The sequence below is a fragment of the Gadus macrocephalus genome, chromosome 6 (genome assembly GCF_031168955.1).
Source record: "Gadus macrocephalus chromosome 6, ASM3116895v1".
NCBI classification, from domain to species: Eukaryota; Metazoa; Chordata; class Actinopteri; order Gadiformes; family Gadidae; genus Gadus; species Gadus macrocephalus.
In genome coordinates, this window is record NC_082387.1 from 13035670 (window position 1) to 13063123 (window position 27454).

The following is a 27454-nucleotide window of genomic DNA, read 5'->3' on the forward strand; positions in this document are numbered from 1 at the left end:
TCCCTGTCGAGGATCAGCTGTCTTCTTCCAGGAGGATTCCATAACGTCATGGGAATCTTCCAGATTAAACTGCTTATTTTCGCCGTAATGTTGGGACGTCAGATTCCGATTTGATGAAACGGATGAGTTGGAGTTGAGTGAGCGGGCGCTGGGCTCTGACAGAGCAGGCCTCTGCTGAGCCTCTCCTCTGGGCTCCTCAGCACATTCCACAGGCTGCAGTGTCAGCTCAACTATACCAAACATTCCCCCCCCCCCCCTCCCACACGCCCTCGCCCCACACAATCCACAGTCACTCCTCTCGTTCTCCTTTCCAAAACTGTACCAACCCCTCATCTCGTATTTGTAACGCCCTGAATCTACACAAACGGGATTTGGTCACATTGATGCGGTTTTGGTTTTGCTCAAATTCAAAGCATTTCAGAATGTATTGACATGTACACAAATGATGCGTTTTTGATGAATCGCCTCGAATGAAGGCTGCGTCCAGGTGTTAAGTGTTGTGCGTGTCGTCCCCCCCCCCCCCCCCCCCCCCCTCCACAGCGCTCCTCTGTCTCAACAGTAGAGAGGGATGTTTATGAGGAGCTGTTGACACAGCAGGAGATCCAGGGCTGCACCGACCTCGTCAACGGTGAGAGATGGAGCATTGTGTATATGACCTTAATACATTAAAACTCCACAGGACGCCCTACTGTGAAGTCAATACATTTCTTGTGTAGACCCCTTCTTATTAATTTTTATTCTACATGCCAATAAATCAATAAAAAATGTAAAATAAATTGAATAATTTAGTGAATATATTCTATAGTATCTTTTAATTGTTCAATTCAACAAATCATTTACAATAGTTCATCAATAAACATGTAAAACACGTGTAGATAGAAACCACAAATGATCCGGGAGTGTCTAAATCATAGAGCAACGTGTTTTCCCCCGGACCTCCAGTCCAGGCAGCGGTGAGGGATGTGAACCAGGCGGTATCGGCCCAGGATGAGGCCTCTCTGCTGGCCGGACTCCGACGGCCGGCCCTGGCCCTGCTGGGTGTCCAAGACGCCAACTCCCATTGGTACATGGAGCACTTCAGCAACTACAGCCAGCATAAAGCCAAGGTATGGGGAGACTGGGCCCCAACAGGAGGGTTAGTTATAATCATCACCCATGACGGTACATAAAGTGTTGCTTTATGAGGTGGATACCGGGTAATAGATGGATGGGTATGAGTGACTAAACGGCTGATCTCTGATCAATTGAGGCTGCTGCTCTGTCTGCAGGAGGGAGGGCAGGTCATGATGCTGGAGAGAGAGGAGATCCAGAGAGTGGTCAGCTCCTGCAACGACTTTGCTGAGGCAGAGAAACGCAGTAAGTGTGTTTGTGTGTGTGTGTGTGTGTGTGTCTCTCAATAGTTCTCAACATTTAACCGTAACTAGTCTAGTTGCTCTTTTGGGGGAGCAGGACAGCCTCGTATAGCGGGGGGTGGGGGGAGGGACGGGGGAGTAGCTCTTGTGGTTCTGGGGTTCGACTCGGAACCAGGGAGAAGGTTCTGGGTTTGACCCCCAGTGTCCACTGCACAACCTGGTAGGCATCCTTGAGCAAGATGTCAAACCGCTACCTGCTCCTTCGTCTGTCTGAATTCCCTGTAAACTGCTTTGTAAAAAGGCCTGCGAAATTTGTAGTGAACACTCTCAGTTGAACCCTCTTTAGGTGGTTCAGGTGTTTGGTGGATCAAAAATGTAACGCTGATCCATCGAGAAACGTTCCCTCCCTGCAGAGCTGGAGGCCATCGAGGCCATCAACGTGGCCATCCGGCTGGGCGACGCGGAGCACACGGTGGAGGAGCTGCTGAAGCCCGAGGCCCAGCTGCCCATCGTCTACCAGACGGCGGCCAACTTGTACCAGGCCGAGCTCTTCAGCCTCCAGCTGCAGGGCGGACGGGTGAGACGAGAACCCACCACAGCCACCGCATCTCTAGGGACGCTTCGGAACAGACAGTCCTTCAACAAGCCAAAATTGGAAATAGTTTGTGCATGAGGCGAATCTGGGAAATATGCACCCTTAGTGTTCACACGTTGTGCGTGTATGTGTGCTCTCAGTCCGGCTTGAGCCACGAGGAGCTGAGCGTCGCCGTGGAGATGCTCTCTGCGGTGGCGGTGCTGAACGAGGTCCTGGACACCAAAGACCCCCAGGCCGTGACGGAGCAGCTCACAGACTCCCCGCTGGGCTTCAGCAACATCGACCAGGACAACCTCAACAGGTAGCGTTGGGACCCCTGGTAGGGCTTCGTCCCCACTCAGGAACACCTTCGTCTGATGATCCTGTCCCTCAATGTCGATGTGTCCTGTGTATCTGTGACTTCTGAGCAACCGTAAAATTTGAAAATAAAACGAATTCAAGAACATCACTTTAACAATATTTATTACCTTTTGGCTTGAAAAATTAATTTTCGAGCAATTAATTTGGGACGAGCAGTTCTAGCACTCTAACCACTTTTTTTTCTCACGTGAAACCTGCGAATGATTCACAGATATGCGGATACTCTGATCAGCCTGCGGGCCGACGCCCTGGGCGAGGGCAAGGAGTTCCTCACGTGGAACGACGTCCAGAAGTGCGTCGACACGGTCAACGTCCAGGTCCACGAAGAGCACGAACGTAAGCGGCCGCCACTCCATTGTCTCAGACGCTCAGTCCAGCCGGCACCTCAAGCTGTCGCACATTTTGTTCACGTGTTTTCCCCGAGGCGTTGAATGTACCGTCCCGCCTCTTCCCCCTCCAGGCATCATCGCCATAGCGGAGATCAACGAGGCGCTGAACTCGGGGGATTACGAGATGACCCTGGTGGCCCTGCTCCTCCCCACGGCCAAGCTGACCGGGGTGAACCTCCCCACGGCCAAACACTACCACGACGTGCTGCAGGACTCCAAGAAGCTCCTCTGCCAGGTAAGGTGCTGATCGCTTTAGAGTCAAAGCTGAGGGTCTGGCTCTGTCGTACACACTCTAACGCTGGAGAAACCTAAAGTCATGGAGAATGAGAGAATGAAATGCCTGGACTGATCTTTTCTCTGCGGGATGGTCCATTTACAGCTTCCGATTGTTTGGGTTACAATAATGAAAGAGTCAAAAGCTTCTTAGATGTGGTATTTATTTTGTGTCTTTTTGTGTGCACAATAACATTGGTGTATCACAATCACAATATCAGTAGTAATGCCTATCTTTTTCGATACTTGTATTCTATTCACATTCAGAATTTGCCTAAACATCAAATATACTGCATTAAAATACGTTGTTTATAGCTTAAGTGCAAATGTTCTCTGGTTCCCTGGACAACAAGGGGAAAACAAAAAAAAGCCTCAGTGAATCCAAAACCTGAGCAGAACATAATGTTCTCGTTTCCACTCCAACGAGTTTGTTTTTGCGGTACCCCCTGCTGTGCGAAAACAGTGGGTCGAACGAGCTGCTATTTAAGACTTTTGTTCACACACACACGCACGCGGGGCCCACGCGCACGCACATCCCGGCGGGACATCCACACAGCTGTTCACAAACAAACAGGCTCAGCCTGCTTCACGTTATGACGGCGGGCCTCCGCAGCGACACCCGCCCGGTGCTGAACTTCAGCCTGGAGGCCGGCGTCTTGGACATGAGCACGCACAGGAAGGGGTCCAGGCAGCTGTGGAAGCAGCACAGACACACGGCCAGCCGGTAGTGGCCGTACAGGCCGTCGCCGCCGCCCGACAGCAAGCGGGTGTAGTGGGCGAGGTGCAGCGCGCCGCTGGGCAGGAAGCACGCCGTGAAGATCAGGAGCACCAGGCTGCTGACCCGGATGAACGGCGCCCAGTCGCGGAACGAGCGCCCCAGGTGGTAGATCATGGCGGCGTGCGTGCACACGCACACGGCGAAGGGCGCCACGAAGCCCACCCAGACCAGCGCCAGCCGGTAGGGCACCAGCCAGGCGTGGGAGCCCGCGCCCAGGGGGAGCACGTCGTGGCAGGAGACCACGCCCAGCCGCGGCACCACGTAGCTCTGCCGCACGGCCAGCTCGGGCACCACGGCGGCGGCGAACAGCAGCCACACGCCGAGGCAGGCGACCAGCGTCAGGCCTCGGCGGGGGAGCCGGCGGTACAGGAAGGGGCGCACCACGGCCAGGTAGCGCTTCAGGACGATGCAGGCGATGGTGTGCGCCGAGCAGTAGATGTTGCCGTAGAACAAGGCGGTGACCAGCCGGCACGCGGCCTCGCCGAACACCCAGCCGTCGCCGCTGAGGTGGTAGTGAACGCGCAGCGCCAGTGACGCCAGCAGCAGCGTGTCGGACAGCGCCAGGCTCAGGTAGAGCAGCGCCGGGGTGAAGGTGCGCGCCTTGACCCGCAGGAAGGCCAGGATGTAGACGTTGGAGGGGATGCCCACCGCCATGGCCAGGACGTAGCAGGAGGGGATGACCCAGGAGCTCACGGCCCCCTGGGTGTAGGCCGCGGCGGCGTCCCAGGGGTCCACGCCCAGCTCCGGGGGGAAGGAGAACGACCCTCGCTGGGAGGTGCAGTTAGTCTCGCAGGGGTTTCCCTTGAAGGATTTCGGGTTAAAACCGCCAGTGGTGTTTGCCTTTATTTGATCGATGTCGTTTCCTGTTCATGGAGAGATAAGCAAAGAAGTTATTTTAGAAAAAATATATAGATAAGAAATTCCTCCTAACTCTATTTTTTATTTATTTTTTCTGTAGTTATTATTTTTGTTTAATTTGAATGTAATGTTTTGAACGACAGCTGATCAATTGTTTTGTTTTTTAAGAACTTGCACTGAAAACATTTAGAAAATCATTGAACCATTTAACAAGTAAATAAACCAAAAAATAATTGGCTAATTAATGTTTAAATAACAGTACCGTAGTTTGTAATCTTCTAAATATTAAATGCATTATCACTATTATCAAACAATTTCATTCATCATACTATTATCACCAAATATTTAAATTAGGCTTGTTCATTTTTGGTACCAAAAACCTTGTTATTGGTGTTGGATCATCAGTTATTCTGAGTCTGATGGGGCAAAGAAAAGCAAGCCGCTACCCTGGTAAGAACAGATATGCCCGTAGTTGCCATCAGCTACAAACAAAACTTTTGACTAAGTTTAACTAAGTTCTCAAACATGTTCATGAACTGAAGCTCAGCTGTCCACAAATCATATAGAGTAAAGGTAAATCTGAATGAGGTAGCGTTGGATGATTCAGAAAGGATCAAAGGTGTGACTTACCTTGATCCTGAAGAGTTCTCCATGCCATCAAACAGAGCAGGAATCCCACAAGCTGGGTCTTGGCCATGTCGGTCCCTCTCACCCGCTCTCATTGAACTCGCTCAACAACGATGGGAATTCTCCACTGGTGAACTTTATCTTTGTTTCCCATTTTCCTACCGTCGCGCTACAGTACCTCCATCCTCTCTCTGTCTCTGGTGCTGTCTGAGGCCCGGGCTTCCCGCTGATATGAATGTGGATGTTTTTGTGTGTGTACGTGAGAGTGAGAGCCAGCTAGTGAGGGAGGGAGAGAGAGAGGGAAAGAGAGCGTACAATACATTGGACTGGTTTCCTGTTGGGGCTTGATAACTGAATTCCTGCCTGCGTTATACATGGTTGACTGACTCAGGGGTGACTGGATGGGCAGAGTCTGTAACCGATTATGGACAGCTGTCCCACAATTGAGTTAGATATTGCGTACTAGGGTTATTTCTGTAATTCTTAGGGTGCGGTTATGTATCAATTTTGGTTTCCTCATGTCATTGCCTCATTTCTTGTAAACTTGCTTACCTGGAGAGCTACAGCTTACTGTTCCCTTTTTTAAATTTAAAATAATTTTTTTTTTTCAGATGTTTTCTGTTCCTTCCTTTCCTTCCTGGAGGCCGTTTAGAGGGGATACACCCCATTTCCTCTTCTGACGCTTTCTAAAATTAGCCTGAGAGGCCAGCCTCCTATGGGGCTTCATAAACAAGTAGGCTGGAGCCTCATCAGACGTTTTCTTTTTTTACCCTCAAAACGGTGCCCGGAAGCAAGTGTTTATGTCTTCTGATGTCAGTGCCTTGTCCCCTCGGGCCTCACCTTTGTACCGAGGTCAGATGGAACTGTTCTCATTGTGTTGGGTGCTGTCCTTTTTCATACAAAGACTCTCTTAAGCCCCTTTCACACATAGTTAATGGGATAACCCTTGGATAACCTTTCAGGCACTGCTGGTGATTCGTCTTGTTTACACATGCAGCTACGTTTTGGGACATTTATGTTTTGCGCCCTTTGCCTGGATATATCAGCAGATGGCAATATTGTTACTGCATCTCCTGAAAATTATTTGCACGTTAACTTCTAGAAGATTCAAATACTCCTCAGCCGAGTGTTGTGATTGGTTGGCTTGCTTCACCTGAGAGAATCTTGCGTCGGACAGATGTAACCCTTGTCCTGCCTCTCCCGGCAATATTACTGCTCTCTTCCACAACACAGTCAAACCGGCAGTGATCTGGAAATGTTGCCTGGTCTTGAGCAGGCCACCTGCTTGTTTTCCCGGGATATCGATCCATGTTTCCATTCACACATGAACTTATGCAGGATATCTTTTGGAACATTGCAGGGAAAGACTGCATGTGTGAAAGGGGCTTATAATTTTCTTTCTCTTTGTTGCCTCGATTTAATTATTGGTGCCATTGCAAAAACTGAATAAGTGACGTTTTTGAGAATGTCTTTCTTCACTGACTCTCAGTAGTGTCCTCACTCTGTATAATCATTTACAAGTTAGTTTTTTATTAGCTTTTGTTGAAATTGTTGTTTCCTTACATTAATTTATGTTCATCTTTAAGCTGGCAAGATGGGACGGATTAGTTTTGTTATTGCGCTTGTCTTATCGGCAGACAGATAATTGCTTTTGTTGTTTTGTCTCGCTCTGCAGAATTCTGGCGATGAGTCAGCAGTGCTATGGCTGGACCAGATACAAGAAGCCATACAAGCAGCCAATCAGGACGGAGAAGAGGCCCTCGTGTGTACGTATACAGTCACATGTCCCACCCCCGTCCCTTTTTTTTTTTAAACCCCAAAACGTTTCCCACACTTCGTTATCTCAAACGTCACCGCACCGTTCGTTTGTTATTTCCACTCCCACTGATTTCGGGGGTCCCATTCTCACCGACTGTCACTTTAAACCCCTCGTGCCTGGCAGTGGCCTCGGCGGTGGCCGAGATCAACAGGAAGGTGGACCAGGGGGTCCCCGAGGACACACTACAGGCCCTGCAGGCCCCCGGCGCCGCACTCAGGGGAGTGCTCCCGGAATGCGCTGACGCCTACCAGACCGAACTCGCCCAGGCACAGACGGACCCCGCCGACACAGGTAACTATGGCGGTCAGGATAATCTATTCGTTTGGGTCATTTGTAGCGATCCATGAGTGCGATGCCTAATCCCTACCGGATCGTTAATGTATAACATGACAATCACTTTGCTTTGGATAGAACTGACCGCTGCATGACTAAATAGGAAAATAACTAAATCGATTTATTTACCGTCTTCGTTAGGGTTACCGGCCATTTCGACCTTTTGAACTGACACACGGCTGCTTTGCAAAACAAACGGTTGTTAAAGCGTGCATTCTCTGCCTCTCCTCCCAGGCAGCAGTGACGGCGTGTGGATCCGGCACTGCGTCAAGGACAGCTATGACTACTACTACAACCTGGACAGCGGAGAGGGCACCTGGTTGGAGCCAGAGGGCTTCCAACAAAGAGATGGCCAGCTCAGTAAAGAGGAGATCCAGGTACTTGGATCTGGCTTGTACCTGCTAAATAACACTATGGGAACTCTTAAGGGTTCAGTTCCAATCAACTTTATTTATAATGCATTCAGCATTTGTTTCATATACTTTATTTGGTTCAATGTCCTTTAGATAGTCAAACATGAGGTTGTCTCACAAAGCTGACTTTTGATGGCCGTGATATTCATAGACTGCTGGCAGACAAGCTTGAATCTGGGTTTAACGGTCGATTACATTTCTTTGGCTTCAAATTTTGTTCGACCAATCCTGTTGCCGGAGGCAGGGATCTAAAACTCGTTATTGGAAAACACAATTTCGGGTGATGGTGGTTATCTGTAAAAAAGTGTCTATGCAGATGTCCAATCAACATGAGCAAACTGCATCAATACACTTATGAAAATCCACTTCTAAAGGCTTCATTCAAGTTTTGTGAGGTAAAATATCTGCGTAACGAACAGGAAACTCTGTGTAAATCCAGGCCTAAAAGTCCTTGTTAGTGGCCCACCATTTTAATAATGGGTAATTGATAATGTTTCCCACCTCTAGACTGTTGTCAACTCCGTGACGTCGGAGTTCAACAGGGAACAGCTGTGGTTGGCCAATGAGAGCCTGGTGACCTTGCTTCAGGCCCGGGTCAGAGGTTACCTGGTCAGGAGGGCTCACACGCAGCGGATGGAGTATCTACGGCAACAAGAACCGCACATAGTCCGACTACAGGTACACCATCGGAGAGTATGGATGATTACTGCGAATAGTATAAAATAATACAGCATTTAATCCCAATTGAATTCATGGGAGTCCCAAATGATGCTCATTGTGGTTCTGTACTATACATATGAATAGAATCTCACATAAGATAAAGATATATGTCGCTTTTATTTATGTTTTGAACAGTAAGTAAAATTGTCTTCTACATAATACACAATTTTAGAAATGCACTAACCATTTAAACGATTTTTTATAGTTTACACAAACTATATTTTATAACCCAATATCTCCCTTCTGTCAACTTGTATGATTAATAACAAGTGAGTGAGAGGATTTAACTGTCTTTTGATTGTTACTTTATTTCTTATTTTCCTGTAGGCGTGTCTGAAAGGGTATAAACAGAGAAAGCTGTATAAAGACAGACTGGCCGTTTTGCAAGGCAATGTTGGATCGGTGGTCAAGGTAATTCATTTTAACTTGGAAAAGCTTCCTAATGAGCTTTTCCACCTATTTCCTGCACACATGAAATGAATTGCATGACCTGTCAAATATGGCCCAATTGAAAGACACTTGTTTCCTGTTCAGCTCCAGTCGATTGTGAAAATGTGGAAAGCCAGAAGCAAATACACTCAGAGGCTGCAGTATTTCAGAGAACATGTGAGTCACAGGATTTCTCTCCAACTTCCCCGAAAAAATTATAAAATCTATGGATAATGTATGATTTATGTATTAATGCAGTGGTCCTCAATTATTTTCTGTCATCACCCCCCCTAGGAGACAGAGATTTTTTCACGCCCCCCCCTGAATTGAAGTAATATTGAGAACCTGCTGATATTGATCTATTTATCTGTACAAAACCACTGTATGAGTTTGCACCAGCATTCTGCATGCACTCATCTTATTATCAAAATAGATTAATACAATTAACGTACAACAAATTCTAAGATCAGTTTATTAACTCAATTTGTAACATTTAAACAAGACTGCTTAGTCTGTGTGAATCTCAAAACAGAGAAACGAGCAAATGGGGTTTCACTGGGGTTTGCATTTAATTCAAAATATTTGTAAACAGTAAACATTGGTCACTTGTCAGCTTCATCAGCTTATTCCCTTTCAAAAATATATATGACTTATAAACATAACTTTTTTGTGTACAACAATATTTAATATTAACATATAATTCAAATAAAATAAAATGAGTCATTTATAAAAAAATAAAAAGTGCCCCCTGACACCTCATGATTTGAGAAGCACTGTATCAATGTCTTCCAACACTTGTTTTTGATTTTGCTTCCAGGAAAAAGAGATCGTGAAGATCCAGGCTTTCCTTAAGGCCAACAAGGCCCGGGAGGACTACAGAACGCTCAGTGAGTCAGCCCTCCTTCCCCTTCCCAGCCGCCTCTCTGCATGTTATCCCCTCCTGGGGTCGTGACCCCTTCATGTGCCTCTGCCCCTCACAGCCGGAGCCCAGGACCCGCCTCTCTCCGTGGTGCGCAAGTTCGTCCACCTGCTGGAGCAGAGCAGCCTTGACCTGCAGGAGGAACAGGAAGTGACCCGTCTGCGGGAGGAAGTGGTCACCAAGATCCGATCCAACCAGCAGATGGAGAAAGACCTGAACCTGATGGACATCAAGATCGGCCTGCTTGTGAAGAACCGGATCACTCTGCAGGTTCCTAAGGCTCTTGATAAACACTTGTGTTCATTGCTTGAATGCAATGATTGAAAGCCGTCCTTAAAGGCTTATTAGGGCTCACTAAAACTCGACGCAGAACTAAAACAGCTTCGAAGCGACCGCGTGGTCCTTGTGGTGCGTCGACGAGGAACCATAATCAGCCCTTTAGCCTCGCACTTTTATTTCAATAACAATGCATTTCCTTCTTCGTCGGTGCTGTTGTGTCGGTTTCCGGTGGACAGGACGTGGTCTCGCACAGTAAGAAGATGAAGAACAAGAAGAGCAACGAGGAGCCGGACGCCGCGGACCGCTATGGCATCAAGGGCCTGAGCAAAGACAAGCGCAGGAAACTGGAGGCGTACCAGCACCTGTTCTACCTGCTCCAGGTGAGCCCCACGCCCACTGGCCCTAAGCAGCTCATAGTGTCCCTCTCCAGTCACTACACTCTCACAACTGACCCGGTGGTTGAGCGAGTAGGGTGACCTTGTCATTAACCTCTCGTTTACATGCTCATGTTTACCGGCACACGCCTCCTCTGCTCGCTCCCACAGACCAACCCCTCCTACCTGGCCAAGCTCATCTTCCAGATGCCCCAGAACAAGTCGACCAAGTTCATGGACACGGTGATCTTCACGCTGTACAACTACGCCTCCAACCAGCGCGAGGAGTACCTGCTGCTGAAGCTCTTCAAGACCGCCCTGGAGGAGGAGATAAAGTGAGAACCACCGCGCACGTACCACGCTTGTGTTGTTTCAGTTCTTAAGACATTAGGGACTTGTCATTAGTTAGTTCTTCTGATGTGGCCTTTCTGATAAATCCTCTAATGAGGTCGTATAGGGTTAATAGCGGCTTTAGAAAATGTTGACTGAAATGGCAGTCCTAAACGACACGCGAGCATTTCAAATCTAAAGTCAAATCCGTTGCACAAACCCGACTACAAGAAGCAATCAAATAAAAGATTAACATAACAGTTAGTCATCAACCAGTGATATGGTTTATTTCTGTTGAACAAAGAGATGCCATTGCCCCGGACATCCCCTTTGACACAAACTGTACCCTCTGCGTCTCCCGCCCAGCTCCAAGGTGGACCAGATCCAGGACATCGTGACGGGGAACCCCACGGTGATCAAGATGGTGGTGAGCTTCAACCGAGGGGCCCGGGGCCACAACACTCTCAGGCAGCTGCTGGCGCCCGTGGTCAAAGACATCATCGAGGACAAGAACCTGGGCACCAACACCAACCCCGTGGACGTGTACAAGGCCTGGGTCAACCAGCTGGAGACGGCCACGGGCGAGGCCAGGTGGGGACTCTCCTCCTTTTCACTTGGCATTACCACAACCACCTTTCGGTTGCAGATCGATTGTTTCCCGTTTGCTAAAAAACAAAAAAAAAGATATGCATATTCTATGTTATTGCATTTAGTTCAATTCGTTTTTTTAATTGTCATTATTTTTAAATAAGGACTATTTACCTGTCTGTCTGTGTAACTATATATATATATCTCTATCTTATTGCACTGTGTCATGTAAGTGCATGACCGCAGATGCTCTTTTGGAGGAATAGTCCAAAAACAAAGAAAACAACATGGCCTGAGATGTCCTGTCCCTCTCTGACCTCCACCCCCCTGTGGCTCTCCCCTCAGCAAGCTGCCCTACGAGGTGACCCCGGAGCAGGCCATGGCCCATGAGGAGGTGCGCAGCCGGCTGGAGGCCTCCAGCCAGGCCCTGCGCGCGGCCACAGACAAAGTGCTCTCCTCCATCGTCTCCTCGCTGGACAACATCCCGTAAGTGACCGGCTCTGTTTTGGTGTCGAGGTCACGGTTTCCATGTTTCCGTTCTTTTTTTGCCTTGTTCTTAACTGCCTTGCCTAACTCCCATGGATGGTTGACTGGTGAGCACACTTTGGTGGCTGTGCTGTATCTTTTGTATTTTTTGATATATTTTTTTTGGTTTGTTTAAGATATTTTGAGGGGAGCAATCGTTAGAGGGACATTTCCTCGTGACGTCCACTAGATGGCCCCCATGTCTGACACATTTCATTGGTATCAGTGGACTGATGGGGATGAGAAAATAAATACCAATACATTACTTAAAATAATGAAACAATTTCATCTATTTCACCCACACTGTTACATTTTTATGTTCACCATCAAATGTTAGCATCACTAACGGTCACCCAGTTTTGCATGTTGTTTTGGTTTGTGTTTGACGTCCCACCATGCTGTTTTGTGTTGCTGCATGTAGCTATGGCATGAGATACATAGCTAAAGTTCTGAAGAACAGCCTCCATGCAAAGTTCCCCGACGCCACAGAGGATGAGCTGCTGAAGGTACAGGGCTCGTCCGCTCATCGTCGTTCTCCTATCATCTCTTATCGCAGACTCTTATCATCATCTGTCTCTTCTGCAAACTGGGCTGTAGGCTTCTCCATGCATACACATGTGTTGGATTCAATATTTCTTTCCTCTATTTACAATCAGACATTCAGAGTTGATAAAAACTACTCATTCTTATTAAATAATACAGTGTAGGAAAAAGTGTCTGTTCAGACATCTAGTAATTGCACAATCATACATCACGTTACATATATATTTATGTATACTTTTTTATGCAAGCACTTTCCTCTTCTCACGTTTGTGTATTGTCCATACAAGTACGTCGAGGCGTAGGCGGATTGCTTCGGGCCATCGATTGAACTCAAACTGTGACGCGCTGCGTTCCCTCCGCCCAGATCGTCGGCAACCTGCTGTACTACCGCTACATGAACCCCGCCATCGTGGCGCCGGACGGCTTCGACATCATCGACATGTCGGCCGGCGGGCAGCTGCACTCGGACCAGCGCCGCAACCTGGGCTCCGTGGCCAAGATGCTGCAGCACGCCGCCGCCAACAAGCTGTTTGAGGGGGAGACGCACATGACGCCCATGAACAACTACATCTCCCAGACTTACCAGAGGTTCAGGTGAGGGGGAGACGCCCATGAACAACTACATGTCTCGGGCTAGAGAGGTTCAGGGGAGGGGGAGTCACACATGAACAACTACATCTCTCAGACCAAGAGAGGTTCATGTGAGGGAGAGTCACACATGAACAACTACATCTCAGACCTAGAGGGGTTCATGTGAGGGAGAGTCACACATGAACAACTACATCTCAGACCTAGAGGGGTTCATGTGAGGGGGAGACACACATGAACCCCTACAACTCCCAGACCTACGTAGGGGGAGACGGATGCTGTACAGACACATTTGTTCTAAGCCTTAAAATTTCAGGCCAGAATGTAAATGGAGGCAAAAAACCCTTGGACATTTTTAATTACACATTTTTAGGGTAAAGCCCAAAAGAAATTGCCTTGTTGGGACGGTCTAAAATGGGGAATGTATTTCTGTCATGTTTAAAGCAAGCCAAAAAAAAAAAAGCGAGCCTCGTGCTCCGTATGCTTTGCTCCGTTAAAACGATATGATCAAAAACAAAATCCACGCCCTGCCGAAACAGCTGTGTGCGATGTCCAGCATATTTAGCAGTCGGGCTCAAGCTTCGTATGTGCACTCTGTTGAAATACATAGGTTTAAAGTATGTGTTGCCTTCAATTGAGAAGTAAACCTCCCACGATTCAATAGATAATTTCTGTGACAATGAGCAGGAACTAGAATCATGTCAGGTTACTGACATCGGTTAAGAAGGGAAGTAGCTTTAAGGTGCAGACTTATCTGTGGCCATTGCCTTATCTTGTGTGGAAAGGACAGTGGGTGTTCGTAATTGTTGCTTATCATTTTGCGTAAGCTTCATTTCCTGTCTCTGGCTGACGATGCAGTATATCCCGCTGACGATAGGTTCATCTCAATAATAAGATGGCTAACATTGCACAATAATAAAGAAAGAAAAGTGTATCTCCCAAATTGACATCTGCACATGTTCGAGACGGCAGGGCATCGCTGAGGGCCCTTTCCATCGTTTTAGGGATTCCCACAAGCGACCAAACGATGCATAACATCCACAATCGGTTTATGTCATATTATATTGTCCCAAAAGGGACATTTTCTTTGCAACAAGGCATGATAGACGTTACAAATACAGATGCATAAATTATGTAGAAACATCTGAACAGTGCTATTTTCAAAAATTTTAACAATGTTACTGACTTAATACAGCAGCCATTTACTAGTTATTGAACGCATTTACTGGTTGCCTGTATCTGTCACTTATTGTGTGTTTATTGCTTGATATTGTTGTTTTTTTTGTCATGTCCACATTTATTTTTATATATATATTGTAAAGATAAATATAGATGTTAATTCAACTCAATATTCAGTTCCTTCTCCCCACCAGAACCATGTAATCTTGGCACATGGGCACAAATCATATAATTTATAATAATTACAGAATAGTTTGAAAAACTCTTTTGAGTAGAGTAAAACAAAATATAACCCGTTTCTCTCAGCTCTGCTGAACTGAGGAAGCGCAAGTCACATTTGCAAATGAGCCCTTTTTCAACTCTTTCTCTAATGGTTTTGTAAATGGTCCTTTGAGGGTAATGGCAGTATTCACACAACAGAAAAGGCTCCCCGGTCAACGATACTGGGCAGTTTATGCCCAATCCAAAAAAAATTCTGCCCGGTCGAAGAGTCCCTGGAGGGAATGAGATGAAATGAGAGTGCGATGAACCGAGTGTCCCGGCGAGGGTGAGGGATGGCTTGTACTGACGGACGGACGGGCAGCGGGAGGAAGTTCGCCTGGGACAGGAAGGCACCGCTACGGGAAAGCGCTCGCTCAGCAGAGGGGGGGGTGACGTCTTTCAACACACCTCCCCAGACCAGCCATCACCACACGGAGGTCAAAAGGCCGCTGACACAAGAGTAGGAGGTCTGGGATCATTCCGGTAAACGCCTCGGCACCCTCCTGCCCCCACTTTATGCTCATCACGCTGCACACAAAATCTCATCGTTTGCCACGATTGTCAGAACCGAGGCTTGTTGGTTCACATGGAAACCGCTGGCCTTCAAATGTCACAGTCTGATAACTGATGGGTCCCACTCACTTCACACCTGCTCAAAGTAAATAACTGAATCTCCAAGCGTCAGAGAGACCCCAGGTAACCTCTACTGTGTTGGAAAACAATGGAGCAGCACTGTGAGATTTATTTAACTTTAACAAAGATTGAATTTTGTATGTTATAATGGACCCTTACATCCATTGTCCAGACTAAGCGTTGATCGAACTGTAAGTAACTAACGCTAACTGTAAGCATATTCTTATAGTTTCCATTTTTAGAAGGCACAACATTTTGAATCAATTTTGTAAAAAGATAAAAAGGAGAGAAAAGTAATCACTATTTTACATAATGTTATGCATGAAAATGTAACATGACTTCATGATGCCAAAACGTACATGCAGTATTTTGATTGTCGTGTTTTTTAAATGTTTCGCCCCAGTGTGAATCCAATCTTGAATATGACTTTATCCACATTAGGTCTGTCTGAGTATACCGATAGTAGTAGAAAAGTTTTCTTTTTGCAAAAGCAGAACACTGTTTTAAAGGAAGCCACCGTTGCTATGATTCGGGTCAATGATTAGGGAACAACAGTAGTACGATACGGCCTGCCTGGGCCGAGATCTTCCTGCTCTGGTTTCAGTTGTTCGCTACAGAGGTCACTCCTGGTCAAACCCTCTCAGTGCGAGCCTCCACTCTCAGCACCGTTGAAGGTGGAGAGGTGTTTAGTCAGATGAGAGGATGGGCGTGCTGATTTGAAATGTGCCGTCTGACCTCCCTTCCCTAATGTGCTTCGCAGGCAGTTCTTCCAGGCGGCCTGTGACGTCCCTGAGCCCGAAGAGAAGTTCAACGTGGACGAGTACTCTGACATGGTGACGCTCAGCAAGCCCATCATCTACATTTCCATAGAGGAGATCATCAACACTCACTCGGTAAAAACAAAGCATGTGCAGCTCCTTTTTTTGGAATCGAGACACCAAGAGGTTAACAGATATTCTCTCGTCGTCGGCCTCACCCGACCCTCCAAAAGAAAACAGACCCTCCCCACCTCACCGCGTGATTTGATTTGAACAGCTGTTTTCTCAGCCTTGATCTTGTGCCCGGAACAATAGATCATCCATGTTACTTTCTTTCCCATGATGTTGTTGGGTAGTGAAATGAGGATATGTGAAATAGCCGCCCTCTATCTACGACTGCTATCTTATGACTGATGTAGTTTTAAAAAGCTGGGAAAGGAAGAGCACATGAGGATGTATTATTTTAGCCAAATTTTCTGGAACCTGATAGCTGTTCATTGTTGTATTTTGTAGGCATGGTATCAAATTTTTTTTTATGGCCTAGAATATCCTATTGATATAATTCTTCATGTTTTCTTAGATGTTATTTCGTTTTTGAACACATTGCATCCTCAAGCATGCTCTCAACATAATAACCTAACCTCTTTCAGGTTATTGAAAGGGAGATCCTATTATATAATTACTATGTCAGTTTAGTTAAGAGAGTTACGTGGTGATGGTTAAGGTATTCAAACCCAGAACTTGCCTGCCTCCCTTTTATCCGTCTCTGTTGTAAGGCAATGAAGTTGTAATGTAATATACCATATATTCTAATTGTATTCTAGGTGAGGCACCGCTGCATGAATAAAGTGCATCATAATGTGATTATTGTCTAGCTGCTGCTGGAGCATCTGGGGGCCATTGCTCCCGACCGCAGCGACCTCCTCCATGAGCTGCTGCAGGACCTGGGAGAGGTCCCAGACGTGGAGGCACTGCTGGGTACGCACGCATGCACACAAACACACACATGCACGCACACACGCACGCCTACACGCACGCCTGCACACCTACACATGCCTGTACACCTACACACACGCCTTCACATCTACACACACACCCACACACCTACACACAAGCCTGGACGCACGCACGCCTGCACACACACGGCCAAATTAATCAATTCATTTTTTTCTTTTATATTTATATTTAGTCAATTGTTATAGGTTTGTGTGTGTGTGTGTACTATATACTACAACGGTTTTCTTCCAGGTGAGGGGGCCCTAGATTCTAACGAGTCTAAAACCAACAGAGAGACCACCCTGAGCCAGCTGGCTAAGACGGAGATCTCGCTCACCCTGACCAGCAAGTTTGAACTTCTGGAAGGGGATGACAAGGACCTGAAGAGTCTAATGACAAAGTATGTCCTCTTCATAACCAAAGTATGCTTTCCAGTCATGGGGAAGAAGATAAATTATTCTAGCTGCTTCTGTGGTCTGACGCTAGTAGATATCACTAGGGGTCACAGCGTGGGTCTTCAGAGTCTCGCTATCTCTTCCTGCCAACACAGGAAGTGCTGTGGTGTCCGGGTTTATCTCGCCTTTAAAGATGCAGACATTTTATAATAATTTTACAGATGTCCTTATTCATGTTAATGAGGTTGGTGTGTTAAATGTGCAATTATTCAGAAATCCTCAAAATGTTGCATTCATTCAATGTCGAAGTGTGTTTGGAGATTAAATGAGGTAAGACATTTGTAACAGAAACTAGTAATAAGTCCTTTGGGAGTCTTTGTCCTGGATCTCATGAATAATAGTTGTTGGATTTCTACTGAATAAGTCACAATAATGACAATTAACAATTATAAACAGAATCCTACTTTTGCGTTGCGTTTGTCGGAATGCAAATCATTGGTTTCCTTTACGACAACAAGAAACCTAAACCAAACGTTTGATGGTTCTGTTCCAGGACCAAGAAGCTGATCGTGGATGTGATTCGAATCCAGCCCGGCGAAACACTAACTCGGACCCTGGAAACTCCTGCAGCTGCTGCACAGGTGACTTATCCTCCTCCACTTCTGAACACCCTGATGTCTAGCCTTAAATAAACACTTGCATCGCTCAATAAAATGTGTCAAAGTTCACGGGTTGAGGGCATTATTCGTTTCTAGTCTCAATCCCCATATTCTGGACCCCCCCCCCCCCCCCCCCACACACACACACACATCCAGGAATCTGAGCATGCCCAGATCGTGGAGCGCCGAGCGGTGCAGGACGCGCAGACGCCAGAGGGGCTGAAGACCAACCAGATGGTGCTGGAGGACGCCCAGCTGCCCCTGGAGCAGAAGAAGAGAAAGATCCTGAGGAACCTTCGCACCCTGGAGCAGGCCGGCTGCATCGCCGAGGGCAACAAGTACCAGGACCTCATCAACGAAATATCAAAGGTGAAAAGGGGCGGCATGTAGCTCAGGAACGGCGGAGCGGGTTGGCGAGTAACTAGGTTGCTAGTTCTATCCCCAGCTCCACCTAGCGGAGTTTCGAGGTGTCCCTGAGTAAGGGACCTTGCCCTAACTTCTCCCGACGAGCTGGCTGTCGCCTTGCATGGCTGACGCCGCCGTCGTTGTGTGAATGAGTGCATGAATGGGTGAATGTCGGGCAATGTTGTAAATTGCTTTGGGTGGCCTCCGCTTACAAAAAAAAGCGCAATATAAATGCAGTCCATTTTACCAAAAGCCCCTCGGCGCGATGAAGGCTCGCTTTGAGCACATCCTGTGATTTGAAGCACGGTGAGAACGGCGTTGTTTATCTCCACGTGTGTAGGACATCCGCTACCAGAGACGCTACCGCCAGAGGAGGAAGGCGGAGCTGGTGAAACTGCAGCAGACGCTGACGGCGCTCAACTCCAAGGCGCACTTCTACCAGGACCAGACCAACTACTACGACACGTACATCAAGACCTGCCTGGACAACCTCAACAGGAAGTGAGTCCTCCCTACCTTCATTGTTTCCCCCTGCGTGGCGAGCATGAAGTTTTTTTTTTTTTTTTGCGTTTCGAACGCTGGTTATTGTCACGTTTTCCCTTACGTTTTTAAGGACAATTTTTGTACATAATTGTTGCTGTGCGTTGTCACCAGGAACTCGCGGAGGTCCATCAAAGGGGAGGAGAAGGGCAGTAAGAAGCTGAAGCAGCAGTCCCTGAAGTACACGGGCGCCCGGCTCCACGAAAAAGGAGTGGTGCTGGAGATAGAGGGCCTGCAGGCCAACCAGTAGGTTCAGCTGCCTCTCTCTCTCTCTCTCTCTGGGAACTGAGGGAGAGACCCAAAACCAGTAGGTTCAGCTGCCTCTCTCTCTCTCTCTCTGGGACCTGAGGGAGAGACCCAAAACCAGTAGGTTCAGCTGCCTCTCTCTCTCTCTCTCTCTGGGAACTGAGGGAGAGACCCAAAACCAGTAGGTTCAGCTGCCTCTCTCTCTCTCTCTCTCTGGGAACTGAGGGAGAGACCCAAAACCAGTAGGTTCAGCTGCCTCTCTCTCTCTCTCTCTGGGACCTGAGGGAGAGACCCAAAACCAGTAGGTTCAGCTGCCTCTCTCTCTCTCTGGGACCTGAGGGAGAGACCCAAAACCAGTAGGTTCAGCTGCCTCTCTCTCTCTCTCTGGGACCTGAGGGAGAGACCCAAAACCAGTAGGTTCAGCTGCCTCTCTCTCTCTCTCTGGGACCTGAGGGAGAGACCCAAAACCAGTAGGTTCAGCTGCCTCTCTCTCTCTCTCTGGGACCTGAGGGAGAGACCCAAAACCAGTAGGTTCAGCTGCCTCTCTCTCTCTCTCTGGGACCTGAGGGAGAGACCCAAAACCAGTAGGTTCAGCTGCCTCTCTCTCTCTCTCTCTGGGACCTGAGGGAGAGACCCAAAACCAGTAGGTTCAGCTGCCTCTCTCTCTCTCTCTCTGGGACCTGAGGGAGAGACCCAAAACCAGTAGGTTCAGCTGCCTCTCTCTCTCTCTCTGGGACCTGAGGGAGAGACCCAAAACGCACATGCTTCCCTACTTCGTGGTCAAATTCTTCAGTGACTCACACATTCACACGTTCATACCAACAGGCCACATATGCCCTTACCAATTAAAGAGGCTTCTCTATCATCTTAGGGAGGGATCCTGAGTCTAGGGAGGCGTCTAGCTCATACAGGAAGCCATTCATCATGTGTCAATTCTATAGATACGAGCGGTCAAGATGTTCGAGAGACCCAGAAGCTCAAGGCCACAAAAAAAAGTGTGTTCCCAACACATAGCCGCAAGAGATCAGCATAGAGTACACATATGGGTATCCAGGAGGGGGGAGTTCAGAACCATGCTTAGCCAATCAGAGCACATGAACAAGTCCACCTTTGATTGACAGGCAAGATGGCTTCCTGAACCAATCAGAGAAGGGATGCCCTGATTAAATGAGCCAGGAGCTAGCGGTCCTTAATCTAATTGTCTTAGATAATATTGTAGGCATGCGCAGAAAACGATTAACAATATTCTCACAGTGCATTTAAATCACCATAAACTGAAGGACGTCTATGGCATTTCTTACAATTTACATTAAAATAATCCTTCTTTAACTTTTTCTATAATTTTTTCACTGCTACCTTCTCCCTTCTCCCTTATTCCTAAAACGTATTAATTAAAGGGATCTCTCTCTTCCTCTCAATCCATTTGCCCTGCCGGGGAAAAGATGATGTCAAGAGTGTGAAAAAGTTACATTGCGCAGGTCCTAATGTCAATACTCTAAAGGAATTGCACAGACAATATTTTAAATAACTGACATAAATGTGTTCCTTTTTTCCTTGAAAATGTTTCTCTTCAGGTTAAAAAATGTCATGTTTGAAATTGCGCCGAGCGAGGAGGTGGGAGACTTTGAGGTGAAGGCCAAGTTCATGGGAGTTGAAATGGAGAAGGTCCAGCTACATTTCCAGGTAAAACTAAATACCTGGCTTACATTTTCCTCTAATCATTTATTTGAGTCACATTATTAGATAAGGTTCAGGAACTTATTGTTAACCTTCTGGGTTTCCTATGTGCAGGACCTGCTCCAGTTACAGTACGACGGGGTTGCCGTCATGAAGATGTTTGACAAAGCCAAAGTGAATGTGAACCTCCTCGTCTTCCTCCTCAACAAGAAATTCTATGGGAAGTGAGGGGAGACCAAAGCAACTCAATACATATTAGATATTTTAAAAGCGCCTTCTAACAGTGGGGCCGAGATTGAATGTGTCTGAGGTGTGGAAGCTGACTGATAAGTTGCACATGGAAGTGCAGCGATCGTAAACTGGGGGACTCTCCAGCAGTGGTGCTTCACACTGATTGGCTTATTCACTTTAAAACCAAAATGTAATTTTAATTTGTTTTTTGTGATGTCTAATTACGTTTCTTATGCTTGTTTTTTTTCCCACTGGGTGATTGTAAATGGAATATATGTATTTTAAATTGTTTACCTATAATGGTAGGCTATGAATGTTTTATATGTGAAGCTATTATGTGAAGAAATGATACATTGAATCTCTAGTTTTGACCTGAATTTAAAAGGGATTTAGCAGAAACGGCCCTGTTACTCAGCATTGACCACTGATGTTCAGTAGTTTACCAGTGCCTTTTTAATTCAGAAAATGCATATCGGTCAATTTTAAAGAACGGAACTTTTTTTAAATTAAAAACCTGTGCTATAAGATGATTATTTAGGTAGACAAAGAAAAGTATAAGTGATAAATAAAATATTTCTCTAATATAAAGTTGTTATTCAGTGCTAATAAATGACAAATGTCTAAATCTTTGTCTCTATGTCCATTATGAATGACCTTTCTTTCACTTCAAGTTACTTTCGCCACTTCGTCACGGAGGGGGGCGTGGCACGGAATGGGGGCGTGGCCGATAGACTAGGCGCACCTTTTCTAAACGGAACAATCCAATATAATTTATCGGGAGCAGTAAAGTTCGCTGTTTTTTAACCAATTCTATTCCGTTAAAGTAGGAAAAAACATGGATCAGACGATAGTTATACTTGCATTGTGTTTTCTGCAGACCACCGCATTTATTCCTCATAATGGTAAGTTAGATGTTGTAAATGTGATCGGCCATCAAATTGCAGATGACTCGTCGTAGGCATTCACTCCGTTGCTGTTTCAAATGACCGAATATCATCTTGACATTATCCGCTGTTGGTCATGTCAATTAGCATTTCATAAACGTGTTATTATATCTGTCTATATTATCATGTAAGTAAATAAGTAAGTAAAGCTTTATTTATATTGCACCTTTCAAAACCTTGGTTACGAAGTGCTTAACTAGTGCACATGAGACCAATAGGCCTACATCTGTCAAATTTACAAATGTATTGGATGTGTCCTTGTTAAGCACTTTGTAAGCCAGGTTTTAAAAAAAAACATGTAGGGACATATTTTATATTTTTATTGAATGTACACTGTAAAAAATGTAATAAAATAATATGTCCCTACATGATGCAACAAAGTTGTAATTAATCAATCATATGTTTGCTAGGCTCCATCGGGCCCAGGCCGAGGACGTTTGGTGGGCACTATGTAACAGTCACTGAAGAGTCGAAAAGGGAATTCTTTGATTTGCCGGAGAGCAGCAACGAGCTTGATGATGAATACTCCGGCTCAGGTAGCGGGCCGGTAACAGTGGAGGGGCCCGTCACCTACTACGAAACAAAGAAACAATTCCGGCTTTCACCCAAGGCCAAAGAATTCCTCCAAGGAAAGCTATCGACCGTTGTGGTCCCCACTGTGTACACGTTTGTGGTCATCATCAGCGTACCCCTCAACCTCGCCGCCGTGATCATGTTTCTGCGCCGGAAGCGTCCGAGGAAAACCGGGGTGATCTACATGCTGAACCTGGCCTTCGCCGACCTCCTGTTCGTGCTGGTGCTCCCCCTGAAGATCGCCTACCATTATCAGGGCAACAACTGGGTGTTCGGGGGCCTCCTGTGCCGGGTCGTGACCGCCGCCTTCTACTGCAACATGTACTGCTCTGTCCTCCTCATGACCTGCATCAGCGTCGACCGCTTCCTAGCCGTCGTCTACCCCCTGGACGCCCTGACGTGGCGCCGCCCGAGGACGGCCTACACCACGTGCGCCGCCATGTGGCTGCTGGCCCTGGGAGGCGTGGCCCCCCTGCTCATCTCGGAGCAGAGCATCCCCCTGCCGGAGCTGGGCGTCACCACCTGCCACGATGTGCAGGACACGGAGCAGCTGCGCACCTACTACCTGTACTTCTTCCCCACCTACACCTGCCTCTTCTTCTTCCTGCCGCTCGTCTTGACCGCCGTGTGCTACGTTCGCATCGTGCAGGCGCTCGCCGCCGCCAACGTGGCCAACGGCTCCAGGAAGAGTCGCGCGGTGATGATGGCCGTGGCGGTGCTGGTGGTGTTCGTGGCGTGCTTCGCGCCCTCCAACGTGCTCATGATGGTCCACTACCTGCAGCTGGCACGCCACGCCGCCGCCGACGCGTCCTACCTGGCGTACCTCGTCTCCACGTGCGTGGGCACCCTGAGCTGCTGCCTGGACCCCCTCATCTACTACTTCGGCTCGTCCCAGTGCCAGAGGCAGGTGATGGCGTTGTTGACGTGTAGAGACCTGGCCGGAGTGGAGGCCGGCTCCTCGCGCTCCGCTAGCAGCCGACTGAGCAGCGGCAGGAGGCAGACCGAGAGCACCAGGTCAACCAAGATGGAGAGCGTGCAGGATAGGACCTTAAGGGACCAGTGCAGGAAGCTGGTCTCTTGAGGCGATGGGAGGATGGAGCGAGAGGCTGTGACCAGCTGTTTTTCAAGAGAACAGCAGCAGCTATTTGAGCAGTGCTTCGTGTAGGCGACATGATTACAGAGAGATTTGTATGATCGAAAGAAGGGAGAGGCTACTGAGTAACTGACACACTCTGAAGTACAGTATATGGAATGAAAATTCCAGTACCTGGTGGTGGCGGAATTTTCTGTATTCATCTGTTTTTTTTACTTCACCTTGCCAAAAGTGTATATCTTAATGATGTTCATGTATATAAATGTTTGTTAAGTCACTTTCTATCGCGGACAGAGGGTGGCATGTAGGTGATGGAGCCTATGGCCCACTGAGCCCTTGCTTTTGCAGTATTATGAATGTTACAACGGCAACACTGTGATTCTATCTGTGGGAAAAATTACCACCTATCGCCAAAGGTCTTGCCAAAGAGGACAAAACTGAAAACTTTGAGATTGCAACTTTAAGTGTACATATAACTAATTTGTTTTAAATAAACTTTTTGCACATTAACCTGATTAACCTCTTGCAGTTTATATCAAGACCGTATTAGAGCAAGTTTAAGCCAGACATCTAGGTCATATTGTCTACCAATCTAAAGAAGGGGAAACCTTTCACGAAAAATAGACACATTTTAATTTTGAAAGGATTATAGACACAATTAAGTTGTAAATTATACATTTTTATTGAATCCGTTATTAATAAGTATAATTATTAGCAAGAGATCCCCAAATAGTATTATTTGGTTGACAATAAAAGCAAAGCAAATACTTTTACTTTCCTTCTTGTTCTGCTTGTTAGTCTACTAGTATTAAAGACACATCGCTCTCCATTTTACCCTTGCTTATTCCGTACGCTCCTTGTCTTTGCACAGCTCTGTGGAAGAAACAGGACAAACAGGATGTTTATTCCACTGGCATTTCCTGACCATCTTCTGCATACTGTATAGCAGTACTCTAAGAACATCATCGCTGTAAGGAAGAATGTTAAGGAAACGGTGCATCTCTCTCTCAACATTACCACCTTGTGGTTACATAGGAAATTAGGTCTTCCATGGGAAGTCAGCTTGTAACCAAGGGGTTGCAATAAGCAGGGATTCTACCATATATATCCATACTTTAATAGAGTGGGAAGAAGAGAGGAGTAAATTAAGGCACTGACCTGTTTTACCATCATAGCTGTGGTAATTTTCCGGGAAGTTCAAACATTCAACCTGTTTCTTGAAAATGTCAACATCCTTCGAATCCATTTTACCCGTCCTTGCTAAAATAAATAGAGAAAAGAAAAAATCAACACAGGTGCAATTTGAAATATTGGGAAATAAGGAGGCACTGCTGGTAGAGGTAAGTTCATGAACGTTAAAAAATATGAGGTTTGGATGTGATGAGGACTTACTGAATTGCATGATGTATCTTCCAGTTGCATCTCCATTCCTAAAGGTGTCCGTCCACAGCAAACAGTCAGGGCATGTGTGGAGGATATGTCCTTTGTGGTTGGACAGATTCTCTTGGGAAAACAACACCATAGATGGATTTGAATATCATTCGATTGATCATTGAATATACAACGTTTTCTATGCCGTGAAAGTAGGGCATATCGATTGATAAAGACCGGCTTTTATTGGTGAATTTAAGTTGATTGATATTATCTTCCAATAGTATTCTTGTTAAGTGTTTATACTATAGGCCAGAAAGAAAGTTCTGTTATAGTATTGTATGGCTATAGTGTTCTCATAGGCTACTTACTGCGGAATGTGGTCGCAACTCCTGAGACTGTCCCGTTCGTCTCTCCATAGATGCAGCGGTTACTGAAAGGTCACAAGTGGCACATCGACACGTGAGGAAGAAAATAAAATATAGGAGACCATTTAAAAAAAAGGAAAATGTTTGAAAAAACACTAATGTAATTTAACAACAAACTCATGGATGTTGTTTTCGGATGAGTGCCACTAACATATCCATCATACTATTTCAAATGCTTCTACAATTTAAACAGATGTAGTAATTATAATAAAGTGACTGCACTTACTAGCAGTGGTCGCCCCACCGCAGGGTCACCAGCTGACTGTCCTGCGTGGGAGACAGCTCTATCCAGGAGCTCTTCATCGCGTCCAGAGCCTTACGGTACGGCATGGGGTCCCCGGACCCCATCACGTACACCCACTTGCCAAACACCTGCATGTACAACAACATTTTGTAATTACGGGACTGTGAAAGATCCAAAGAAATGAACGATGATTCAAATAATCTTTCAACAGCCATTTGCATGAGTCAACGTTTCTTTGTTTTTTCTCTTTCTTTCTTACCAGCGTGGAGTCCTCTGGTATGTACGGTTTGACCAGATCTTCACAGTCGGGTGCTGATGCGGCACCTAGGGGTGCGAGCGCCAAGAGCAACACGGCAACGCACACATCCATCTTCAGCGGGAGAGGTGAAGTGATGAATGGAGAGGACAAGGAGCCCACCAGAGCACTGAGCGGGGCTGCAGGGTCTCAGCAGAGCCAAACCACCTCTTTTTTTTTTTTTTACTTTCGACTTCAGAGGTTCAGAACATTGCAAGTGCTTACGTGAAATAGGAGGAAGAGGAGGAGGAGGAAAAGGAGGAGGGAAGGGTTGGGAGGGGGCAAATGAAGAGGAGGGCTGTCAGGGAGGAGGGAGAGGAGGAGAACGAGATGGGGGAAGAGGAGGAGCTGGGGGAGGAGAGGGCGGATGAGGAGGCGGAGGAGGTGGAGGAGGAGGTGGAGGAGGAGGAGGAGGAGGAGGAGGAGTAGTTGGGTGATGAGGAGGAGGAGGAGATGGAGGGGGAGGTTGAGGGGGCCGATGAGAAGGGGAAGGATGGGGTGATGAGAAGGGGAAGGATGGGGTGATGAGAAGGGGGAGGATGGGGTGATGAGAAGGGGAAGGATGGGGTGATGAGAAGGGGGAGGATGGGGTGATGAGAAGGGGGAGGATGGGGTGATGAGAAGGGGGAGGATGGGGTGATGAGAAGGGGGAGGATGGGGTGATGAGAAGGGGGAGGATGGGGGTGATGTGGAGGAGGAGGAGGCTGACGATGAGGAGGAGCAGGGTGATGAGGAAGAGGATGATTAAGAGGACGGCGGAGGCAATGAAGAGGAGAAGGCTGGTGAAGTGGACGATGAATAGAAAAGGGGAAGACATTTTATGGCCCTTCTAGAAGTAACAAACAAAAAGTCGCCTTTCACATGACATGCAGATCTCTTTCACTCTGCTGAATAGCTTCCTTGGGGAGTCTGGCGTTGTTGGCTGCCATAGCTACTTGCTCTTGCCCTGGAAAGAACTCTGTCCCATTGACATGTCTTTAGTCCCAGTCGGGGAGGAACTCCAAAGCCAACCTCTGCAGCTTTGCCGGGAAGTTTGTAGGCCATGTTGTGTTGAGGTGGGGACTTAGAGTCCCCACCATTAGAGTCACTTGACACCCTCACTTTGTCCCACTGTTGTTGACGTGGACGTTGCCAGGCAACCATCCCCGCTTAGTACGGAGAGTTAGACCGTAGACCACAAGCTGTCCTTACATCTCAACCGCTCACCTTAGAAGTCATTGAAATGGATATGAACGATACTGTACTGGATTAAAATAGCACCAAACACATATCGGGATATAATGTTTCTTTATTGTGTGAACATCTGTAATAATCTTTACAGATGTCATCTTTCAGAACATCACAACTACTGCATACACATTTGTAAGATACCAGTTTGAACAAAACACCTCTCCCAACTTATCGATCAGTGTTTTTCAAGCGTTTTCACTACCT

The 27454-nt window shown here is 46.9% G+C and overlaps 4 protein-coding genes across 4 annotated transcripts in view; 2 read left to right on the forward strand and 2 right to left on the reverse strand.

Moving 5' to 3' along the window:
• Window positions 1-21697, forward strand: part of iqgap2 (IQ motif containing GTPase activating protein 2) — a 35488-nt gene extending 13791 nt beyond the window's left edge. The window contains exons 9-38 of the mRNA XM_060054234.1: window positions 541-628; window positions 943-1106; window positions 1269-1356; window positions 1766-1929; window positions 2088-2248; window positions 2519-2643; window positions 2768-2931; window positions 6908-6998; window positions 7175-7342; window positions 7619-7761; window positions 8305-8475; window positions 8845-8928; window positions 9052-9123; window positions 9764-9833; window positions 9927-10135; window positions 10381-10524; window positions 10690-10853; window positions 11215-11439; window positions 11782-11922; window positions 12383-12467; window positions 12869-13098; window positions 15926-16058; window positions 16799-16901; window positions 17172-17319; window positions 17868-17955; window positions 18130-18342; window positions 18719-18879; window positions 19033-19164; window positions 20739-20847; window positions 20956-21697. Of these exons, the coding sequence (XP_059910217.1) occupies window positions 541-628; window positions 943-1106; window positions 1269-1356; window positions 1766-1929; window positions 2088-2248; window positions 2519-2643; window positions 2768-2931; window positions 6908-6998; window positions 7175-7342; window positions 7619-7761; window positions 8305-8475; window positions 8845-8928; window positions 9052-9123; window positions 9764-9833; window positions 9927-10135; window positions 10381-10524; window positions 10690-10853; window positions 11215-11439; window positions 11782-11922; window positions 12383-12467; window positions 12869-13098; window positions 15926-16058; window positions 16799-16901; window positions 17172-17319; window positions 17868-17955; window positions 18130-18342; window positions 18719-18879; window positions 19033-19164; window positions 20739-20847; window positions 20956-21069 (4152 nt within the window). The 3' untranslated portion in view covers window positions 21070-21697. The remainder of the gene's footprint in view (window positions 1-540; window positions 629-942; window positions 1107-1268; window positions 1357-1765; window positions 1930-2087; window positions 2249-2518; window positions 2644-2767; window positions 2932-6907; window positions 6999-7174; window positions 7343-7618; window positions 7762-8304; window positions 8476-8844; window positions 8929-9051; window positions 9124-9763; window positions 9834-9926; window positions 10136-10380; window positions 10525-10689; window positions 10854-11214; window positions 11440-11781; window positions 11923-12382; window positions 12468-12868; window positions 13099-15925; window positions 16059-16798; window positions 16902-17171; window positions 17320-17867; window positions 17956-18129; window positions 18343-18718; window positions 18880-19032; window positions 19165-20738; window positions 20848-20955) is intronic.
• On the reverse strand, window positions 3117-5636 carry f2rl2 (coagulation factor II (thrombin) receptor-like 2). The gene is made up of 2 exons (XM_060054236.1): window positions 5236-5636; window positions 3117-4610 (listed from the first exon to the last, which is right to left on the reverse strand). Exons 1-2 carry the CDS (start codon window positions 5300-5302, stop codon window positions 3556-3558), a joined length of 1122 nt encoding a protein of 373 aa, XP_059910219.1. The 5' UTR covers window positions 5303-5636; the 3' UTR covers window positions 3117-3555.
• A 62-nt stretch (window positions 21698-21759) lies between the features above and the next one.
• f2r (coagulation factor II (thrombin) receptor) lies at window positions 21760-24190 on the forward strand. Its single transcript, XM_060054235.1, has 2 exons — window positions 21760-21974; window positions 22427-24190. The coding sequence occupies exons 1-2, from the start codon at window positions 21908-21910 to the stop codon at window positions 23668-23670; spliced, it is 1311 nt and encodes a 436-aa protein (XP_059910218.1). The 5' UTR covers window positions 21760-21907; the 3' UTR covers window positions 23671-24190.
• Window positions 24191-24340: 150 nt separating this feature from the next.
• On the reverse strand, window positions 24341-26231 carry LOC132459590 (uncharacterized). Its single transcript, XM_060054237.1, has 6 exons — window positions 25985-26231; window positions 25708-25853; window positions 25425-25486; window positions 25075-25185; window positions 24841-24942; window positions 24341-24555 (listed from the first exon to the last, which is right to left on the reverse strand). Exons 1-6 carry the CDS (start codon window positions 26093-26095, stop codon window positions 24524-24526), a joined length of 564 nt encoding a protein of 187 aa, XP_059910220.1. The 5' UTR covers window positions 26096-26231; the 3' UTR covers window positions 24341-24523.
• Between the last annotated feature and the right edge of the window lie 1223 nt (window positions 26232-27454).